Consider the following 9,849-nt stretch of genomic DNA (forward strand, 5'->3'; position numbering starts at 1 on the left):
GTCCATTCAGGACAGATCGTAACGGGGAATACTACAGACTGCTGCTGCCCGGAAACTACACCATCAAAGTAATATCAGGCTTCTAATAGAGAATTTTCATAACTGCTCAAAGCATTAAGTCATCAGTTTCAACAGTGTGATTTACTTGTCTTTTTTACAACATTATCACAAAATGACTGTATATTTAGGAAAAAGTTATTGGTACTTGGCCTTGTTGAACCGTAAGCGTTGGCAACCTTCTCTGAGCAACTCAAATGATATGAGTGGGCTGTTTTCACGTCCTTCAGTCCGGGAAATGTGATTCATTGAGAAGAAATGAATTGTGTTTGTGTAAATTTGGGGCCAAATGCTTCATTCCCTGAGACTGAATAAGAGTTTTAGATTGTAAAAGTGATTATCAGTTAAAAGGAACCTAAGAATTATGTAGAGTAAGGAATGGATAAATAAAGCAATAGAAATAATATTGTAAAGTAGTAGTGAGAATGTATGGTTAAGAAGATTGTATTAGTTTTCATCATCCAGGTGGGTAGTAAGGAGTTACCCTTACTTGTAAATATTTCTATGAGTATTTTTACTTTTACTGTTATTTTTGTGTAGCATCAGTTATCTCACATGCACAAGGATGTACTGCATTCTTTGACACAAGTTTATTGGTAATATTAGTTTGAGTAATGCAAAGTATTTGGGTAAATATGTGTTGAGTGTTAAAGAGATGTCAGTAATACTTTAAATGGGAGCCTTATCTGTGTTTTTAGGATGAGAAAACAGGGAACCGCACAAGTGCACATTATGAGAAAGTTGTTGAGGGTTGTTTAATGGTGTGAAAAGGTTTCGTTTTTTTTTTTTTTTTTTTTTTTTTTTCAACATGGTATTTCTAAACGTTATACTTTTAGGAAGCTTGGAGTGTTTGTAATACAAATAGAAACAATGGTGTATCCCTTTTTCTTGATGACATCCTTTAGTCATTTGTTGTAGTTTGAGGTTGATGTCTCCAGAGTACTTGTAGTGTATTCTTCCTTAGAAAATCTCTAAAGTTACTCCAGATTTGTCAGTGACCTGGTATGGACTGTGGTCTTCAGTGAGCCCCACTGTGGGAACGGTGTTGTTTGGGTTGAGAGCCTCTCCCTTCTTTCTCCAAACATATGCATCATCTCTATGGTTAAAGAGCTGTAGTTTGGTCCCATCTGAACAAAGGACAAGCTTCCAGTATGCATAATATTTTCCAGATTGTCCTTTAAACTTCAGTGTAGCTTGGAGGTGTCTCTTCTTCAGAAGTGTTTTTTTTTTCTTGGTCTGCAACCTCACAGTCCATGTTGTGTGGGCTTCTACTGACCATCTTTGTTCTGAGACATCAGTCCCTTGGATAAATGATTGACTAGTGTCTTGGCAGTCATTCTTGGGTCTTTAGAAAGTTCTCTCAAGTTTTCTAGTTTTTAGAAATGTATAGCTTCCTGCCACTGTTGTCTGCTGAAGTGGGTCTCTTAAAAAATCCCTTGATAATACTTGTCACAGCAGTTCTAGACACTTGAAAATGCTTTAAAAGTGTATATGCTTGTCCTTTTGTGAGCACATTAACAATTTTTTTTTTAAGTCTAAACTAACATTGTTTTTGCCATTTATGAGTACATATTGATTTACTAGTTGTTTTGCAAGATCACAGTGCAATTTTAAGCTTTAGAATTAAACAGGTTAATAAGGCAAGTTTGACTAGTTAGGCAAGTCATTGGACAACAGTGGTCTGTTGCGTAGCCAATGAAATGGACAATTTCTTGAGGGGGCTAATAATATCGACCTTAGTGCACATGTCCCCAGACAGCAAGCAGTTTCGGCCCAGATCTGGCCCACATCTGGCCCGCATGGATTTCATGTGGGCCAGATTTGGGCCGGATCTGGGCCAACACTACGTTGCTGTCTGGGTCAGATCCATATATATTTGGACACTGACACAATTTTCCTAAATTTGGCTCAGTAAACCGCCTGAATAGAATTAAAATGAAACCATCAAGATGAAATTAAAGGGTCCTATCTCTCTATCTCTCTTTAGAGTTATATATATCTCTATCTCTCTCTATTTATCTCTCTCTCTCTCTCTCTCTGTGTGTGTGTGTGTGTGTGTATATATGTATATATATATATATATATATATATATACTTTACTGCTCTGCACACTCTTGGCATTCTCTTGATGAGCTTCAAGAGGTAGTCACCTGAAATGGTCTTCCAACAGTCTTGAAGGAGTTCCCCGAGAGATGCTTAGCACTTGTTGGCCCTTTTGCCTTAAGTCTGCGGTCCAGCTCACCCCTAAACCATCTCGATTGGGTTCAGGTCCGGTGACTGTGGAGGCCAGGTCATCTGGCGCAGCACCCCATCACTCTCCTTCTTGGTCAAATAGCCCTTGATGCCTTCAGTGTGACTAAAAATTTCATAGTCATGAAAATAAAGAAAACCCTTTGAATAAGAAGGTGTGTCCAAACTTTTGGTCTGTACTGTATCTCTCTCTCTCTCTCTCTCTCTCTCTCTCTCTCTCTCTCTCTCTCTCTCTCTCTCTCTCTCTCTCTCTCTCTCTCTCTCTCTCTCTATATATATATATAGAGAGAGAGAGAGAGAGAGATCTCTATATCTATCTATATCGTCATGGCTTTGTCTGGCTCCTCCTCCTGCCTGTGTGCTGCGTCTGTCTCTTACAGGTGAGCTGGGCGCAGGTGTCTGGAGTTGTGCTAATTAGTTCCTGGTCTGGGCCTTTAAAGACGCTGTAGATGAGACCTGAAAGGGGGGACTACCGCTGTTCCATCTCAGCCACACCGACTAGGATTTTGTTCTGCTTATTCAATGTACCTCACTATACTGATTGCTTACACTTTTATTTTTTAAAGCCATCTTCATTACTCACCGTATCAAATTTATTTTGTTAAATTCTATTGATGTAATAAATCTAGAATCTATTGCTATTCCGCGTGTGGTCTTTCCCTACTCTGTTGCTTGCTTTGAGCCAGGCTTGTAACCATCTCTCTCTCGCTCTTAATCTATCCAGATCTCTTTATCTAGAGATCTAGATACAGTTCTAGATATTATATCTTGATACAGAGATCTAGCTAGAGATCTAGATATTAGATCTAGATACAGTTCTAGATATTATATCTAGATTCAGAGTTCTTGATATTATATCTAGATTCAGAGTTCTTGATACAGAGATCTAGATACAGAGATCTAGACATAGAGATCTAGATACAGAGATCTAGATATTATATCTAGATACAGAGGTCTAGATACTATATCTTGATACAGAGATCTAGATATTATATCTAGATACAGAGATCTAGAAATAGAGATCTAGATATTATCTCTAGATACAGAGATCTAGATATAATATCTAGATACAGAGGTCTAGATACTATATCTTGATACAGAGATCTAGATATTATATCTAGATACAGAGATCTAGATATAGAGATCTAGATATTATATCTAGATACAGAGATCTAGATATAGAGATCTAGATATTATATCTAGATACAGAGATCTAGATATAGAGATCTAGATATTATATCTAGATACAGAGATCTAGAAATAGAGATCTAGATATTATCTCTAGATACAGAGATCTAGATATTATATCTAGATTCAGAGTTCTTGATACAGAGATCTAGATACAGAGATCTAGATATTATATCTAGATTCAGAGTTCTTGATACAGAGATCTAGACATAGAGATCTAGATATTATCTCTAGATACAGAGATCTAGATATTATATCTAGATTCAGAGTTCTTGATACAGAGATCTAGATACAGAGATCTAGATATTATATCTAGATTCAGAGTTCTTGATACAGAGTTCTAGACATAGAGATCTAGATACAGAGATCTAGATATAGAGATCTAGATATTATATCTAGATATAGAGGTCTAGATACAGAGATCTAGATATATCTTGATACAGAGATCTAGATATAGAGATCTAGATATTATATCTAGATACAGAGATCTAGAAATAGAGATCTAGATATTATCTCTAGATACAGAGTTCTAGATAGATATAGAGATGTATATCTCATTCCTGATGTCTTAACCAATTGATTTGTTTGCAGACTGTGATATGAGTCTCAATGTGTTCACACTGTCTGGTGGCCATTTTGAAAGACCTGGAACTTGGATGTTGTAATAATTTCAGTAACATCAAAAAGATAGTTTTAGCAGCATAGCACAGATGCTACAGAACACAGTTAGCGCACTAGATTGTGTGCTAAACTAATACATAACTTCACAGGCATTACTGGATTTACATCCATATTATTATAAATGTAGTTTATTGATGGTCTGTGGTTTTATATCGCTGATTTCATATTATTGTAAGGTGACCTTAAAGGGTACACAACTACAAGAATCTCACAGCTTCAGTGAGACTTTAATATTTAATTTAATATTATAAATACAAATTAATATTACAGGAAATGTATAAAAAAGTGCTGTTCCAATTAAGCTCAGTGTGCTCTCCTTAAGCTCTTCCACATTGAATGTGTATGTAAATATTTAATAAACAAAATATTTCTTTACAAAGGTTGTTTAAAATAAAGTAGAATTATTAATAAAATATAATGTGAGCTTAATAGGAACCGGGGTGTGCTTAAAGTTTACCAAAATGCACTCCTTAAGCACAGCCATAATTATGTATATCTTCATTTAAATTTTTTTTTTGTCATTTGAAATAAAACTCAACATATTAATCTCTAACACAAACTTTTGTACTGAAATTAAAGTTCACTAATAATGTCTCAATATAGATTTTGGTGAGCATAACAGGTACGTTTTCCCTTAGAGATTAGAAATTCTAAACCGGTTTTATTCAGGGGATAAAGCATAATTGGACAAGGAAATAAAGTAAAATGTTCATGTGTTTATATTTTGTGGAGAATCCTTTGCAGGCATTGACTGCCTTAAGTGTCGAAGTCATGGACATCTACAGAGACGCGTTTTCCTACTTTGCCAGGCCTTTACTGCAGTTGACATGATGAGCTGTGTGTTTGTGGGTCTTTCTGCCTTTAGGCCCCTGTTGAGATTGACTAGAATATTTCACATTTAACTGTCAAAAACCCCTGGGTTGCTTTGTTTCGTCATTGTCCATGTTTGCAGCCAATCAGGGGCCTGTACCATGATGATAGCTGAACAAATTCAGAGTTACAGGATTAGTTTTGAGTTGACAAAACCAAACCTCTCCAATCCGGCTTTGTTGGTACCATGATGCTGTTCATCAACTTTCTTTGTCAATTCAGGCTTTGATCCTGAGTTTGTGGAGCGCGTGCACATGAATGTGTGACATCACTGGAGAACAGCCAATCACGAGCCTTGCAATACAAAGCAAGTTTGATTTACTTCTCGCGAGAGACCCAGCGAGATTCAAAACTAAAGGTTAAAGGTTTTGCTAAAGATTAAAAGATTGAAGAATATGACAAATTTAAATGTCATATGAAAAATGAAGGAGGACTAATAAAATAAATGATCTTGCTCCATCAGTGTAGTCACAAGTGGAACTTGTTAACTTAGTTTATACATTTGAAAATATATAGTGATAGAGACTTGAACACGTAAGTTCAGATTTGTAATTTTTAAAATAGTTCAATCTTTTGATACTACAGCTTATTTATATTACATGATCTGTATACATTAATATTTATTTAAAATAATTTATAATAACTGTTAAACTAAAATTGCTTGTCTGTAAGAGATAAATAATAATATGAATCACAATAATTATATAAAACATAAAACGACTCCGTTATTATCATTAAAGCCAGACTTCTATTTTTTTTTTTTTTTTAAGCATAAAAGTGACCTTTAATTTGGAGCAAGATAAACTGGAGTGACTTTGTGTCAGACATGTGTCACTTCTCTCACATCTGATTGGTTCACCTTCAGTTTGAGATCTTGAATCCAGAACATAACCTGCCCCGGAGCAGGTTAGCCGTGCAGCGTTAGAAACCATGGCAATGAACACCGATTAAAGCCGAGCTACTTTCATAGTACCTAAAACCCAGGGTTGGCGGAAACTAAGCTGAAACATAGCTGGCAAGCCACCTAATCCAGCTTCATGGTACAGGCCGCCCCAGGTTTGCTGCATTTGACCGAATCTGGGCTGAGAGTATATCACTATATTCAGAATTCTTCTGTTTCCAGTAACATTGTCATCATCAGAGCCATGCATGCAATCACCTTGCTCCACGCTTTGGATTATGAGCGGTTCCTATCCTTCTGGTACAGGTTCAGAATGTCCAAAGAATGTTTTTCCAGAAGTTTTCTGGCCAAGTCTACTCTGGTCTTGTTTGCGCATTGTGGTGAACCTTCCTGTGACGTCTGCGCTTGATTGAAGACCTTGATCGTGACATGTCTATCTTCTGAAGAGTGTTGTTCACGAGGCTGGATGTTGTGAAAGGATGCTGTGATCATCCAGGACTTTGTTCCTGCATGTTTTGGTCACCAGCTAAAATAAACATTGTGCGTGGGGGTAATAAGACTTGAGTATGATGCAGTATCATAAAATAACGTTAGTTTAATTCCTAAACCTGAGGCAGAGGGTGCCTTTGTGTTAAAAGAAATCAAAGGCACCCTGTTGTATATGGATGTTTTTATTAATTAATATCAAGTGTGTTGATGCAGTTGTAGCATAAGAAATGGATTTGCTAAGGTCTTGGACATGAAGGGTAGGTAATAGCGAAAATGGCATATATGGTTCAGGGAGTGTATTCCTTGACTAATTAAATGTTACTATATCCATTCCACTTTCAAAACAGAGACCTATTCTTTCGTTCTTATCCTTACTATTATTTTTCGCCCTATCAATAACATAAATCATTTAAAAGTATAACATTCCATAATCTATTTTGTCTCTGCTACCTGTATCAGGGTGCACTTTAATTGCATGTTCAGGTGTTTGTGATGAGGTATGTATGCATTGCCAATATGTAATTTAATGAAACCTACAATTTCTTGCAATTACATGTTTTTTCCTTTATATTGTTTGTGGTGAAGTCATACCTCACCACAAACAATATAAAGGAAAAAAACATGTAATTGCAAGAAATTGTAGGTTTCATTAAATTACATATTGGCAATGCATACATACCTCATCACAAACACCTGAACATGCAATTAAAGTGATACAAAGTGAACAATATAAAGGAAAAACCATACATTTCAAAACTTTAAAGGGTTAGTTCACCCAAAAATCTAAATTCTGTCATTAATAACTCACCCTCAAATCATTCCAAACCCGTAAGACCTCCGTTCATCTTCAGAACACCGTTCAAGATGTTTTAGATTTAGTCAAAGAGCTCTCAGTCCCTCCACTGAAACTGTGTGTACGGTATACTGTCCATGTCCAGAAAGGTAAGAAGAACATCATCAAAGTAGTCCATGTGACATCAGAGGGTCAGTTAGAATTTGTTGAAGCATCGAAAATACATTTTGGTCCAAAAATAGCAAAAACTACGACTTTATTTAGCATTGTCTTCTCTTCCGTGTCTGTTGTGAGCACGTTCACTGCAGTGTATGATATCCAGTTCGCGAACTCATGTCATGTCAGTTATTAATGACATAATTTAGATTTTTGGGTGAACTAACCCTTCAAGGTGGGCGTACACTGTGCCAATTCTGATGGTTGGAAGATCGTATGTCCACGCACATGTCTACGTCTTTCTTCTTCTGTGGTTTTCCTAGTTCGTGATTGGTCAACTTCAGGTAGATCAACTAATCAGCTCATTCAACTGCACACGTCACGAATTCAAACCGATAGCTCATGAACTTTTTAGACATGTTTAAAAATGATCAGGAGGTCGGGAAGTGCTCGTAATTCCTCGCAAATGATACGAGCCGCGACCATACGAGCACACGATTTCCACATGATAAAAAAATAAAAATTGCATGCGAACGACAGCTGTCGTACGACAGCAAAAATCGAACCATGTACGTCCGCCTTTACCAAAAACTAATTAAAAAATGCCTAATACAAACAAAAATACATGGGGACACTTGCTGCCGCCAATCTGGTCAAAATATAACTTTTCTTCTCTTCTTTTTACAAAAAATGTATTACTCATGCAATATAGACTGATGAATAGTGCACATTTACACTTTAAACATTTCTTTTTCATTTAGACACTGAATAACAGCTTTTGTTTCCTATCTTCAGGTGACAAACCCAGGACACAAAACCCTCACCCAGACCGTTCAAGTGCCATATGGTCCTAGTGCATTCTCTGCACTTACACAAAACTTTCTCCTGCAAAACAGTGACTACAGCTCAACAGCAACACAACTGCCCCAGTCCTGCACCACCCCAGATCCGGTAATCCAGGAGAGCGACAGTGCCACCCTGCTGCCCAGTGTGTTCACTACACTTACCTTATTCTTCCTCCAAAGACTGCTGATGCTGTCCTGAAGGAGCACAGACTCTGAAACATTAAGGACAAACTCATTTATGCTTTTATTGCACATTTTTCCTACCTTCTGTAAAAGAGATTGTGACAACATATCTACAATTGTCAAAACTGTCCACACACATGCAGCAGGTCAAGAATATCCACAAGCCGCTGTAGTCATTATACTTTTTAGGACCAACATACAAATCCTTGACTAAAACCCTCAACCACTTGACATTTAGTTTCAAACTAGCCTTGTTTGATTTAGTCTCATTTAAATTGCTTTTCAATAGTGGAAAACAAACTCATGAAGAGCATCAAAGTTGAAGGCTTTGTATATGAAGAAATATAGCACACATACAAAAATGTTATTGTTGGACCAAGTTTCTAGTCTTGACCGTTTTCTTTGCAGTTATTGTTTAAAAATTAGCAGATTGTGTCAAGCTAATAACTTCATTTCTACATTGACAGTCTTTTTGCAAGCCAAATGAAAACCAGTGCTCTTTCTACCTCACATTAAAGACTGACAGTCCCTTCAATAAACATGTCAAACACCAAGATCTGCTGTCTTCTTTTTCCACAAGTCTCCTGCAGTATGTGTTCTGTTTTTTTTAAGCACACAATTTTTTTTGGCTGCACTAACCACAGACATTTTTAACCAGCTTGGCCCCCCACCACCCTAAAAGCAGTGACTACAACTGTTTAAAGCATTCCCTTTCCAGTCCAAACCCTGCATGCAGCCTTTCAAATAAAAGGTGACAGACATTTGCTAAATGATTGTGCACATATCAAGATATACTCACAAAATTCAACATCGCAATATCTTTGTCAGCAACAGAAAAATCAAACAGTAGATGATTATTCAAATACATGTTAACTAGTATTTTAGTCAAACATTGCCAGTCACCCTAATGTTGTTTTGAATAACGGTTCGCTTTTTTTTTTTACTTACAGTAACAATGTTGTTTCTGGGGGGTTGGCAAACACTACCATTGCACCTTCAAAATTCTCCCTTTTTAGTAACAAGGTTATTCTAGTGCAGGGGTGTCAAACTCAATTGCTGGAGCCCTGCAGAGTTTAGATGCAACCCTAGTTGAACGCACCTGATCCAATTAACCCAGTCCTTCAGGCTTGTTTGAAAACGACATGCTCTGTGTGCTGGAGCAGGGTTGGAACTAAACTCTGCAGGGATCTGGCCCTCCAGGAAATGAGTTTGACACCCCTGTTCTAGTGCCGATGGAAAGATGCGCTGAATTTAACTTACACAATTTCTAAGTCATATTAAAAAATAAATACATAAATCAAACCAGCCAAGTTAGATGATTATTATTAAACATTAATTACTACCAAATTCAACATACAGCACAATTTCCAAAGAATGGCCCTCCTGCATTGTTACAGGAAGGATCTCGGGCAGACCCTCCAATTATCTTTACACAT

General features: G+C 36.9%; 1 protein-coding gene across 1 annotated transcript in view; it reads left to right on the top strand.

Annotated features, from left to right (window-relative positions):
- Positions 1-8,969, top strand: part of LOC113061649 (carboxypeptidase M-like) — a 43,984-nt gene extending 35,015 nt beyond the window's left edge. Inside the window, exons 8-9 of the mRNA XM_026230962.1 lie at positions 1-68; positions 8,181-8,969. The exon at positions 1-68 is cut by the window's left edge and continues 81 nt beyond it. Coding sequence (XP_026086747.1) covers positions 1-68; positions 8,181-8,429 — 317 coding nt within the window. The 3' untranslated portion in view covers positions 8,430-8,969. The remainder of the gene's footprint in view (positions 69-8,180) is intronic.
- The last annotated feature ends 880 nt before the right edge of the window (positions 8,970-9,849 follow it).

The sequence above is a fragment of the Carassius auratus genome, chromosome 4 (genome assembly GCF_003368295.1).
Source record: "Carassius auratus strain Wakin chromosome 4, ASM336829v1, whole genome shotgun sequence".
Lineage (NCBI taxonomy): Eukaryota > Metazoa > Chordata > Actinopteri > Cypriniformes > Cyprinidae > Carassius > Carassius auratus.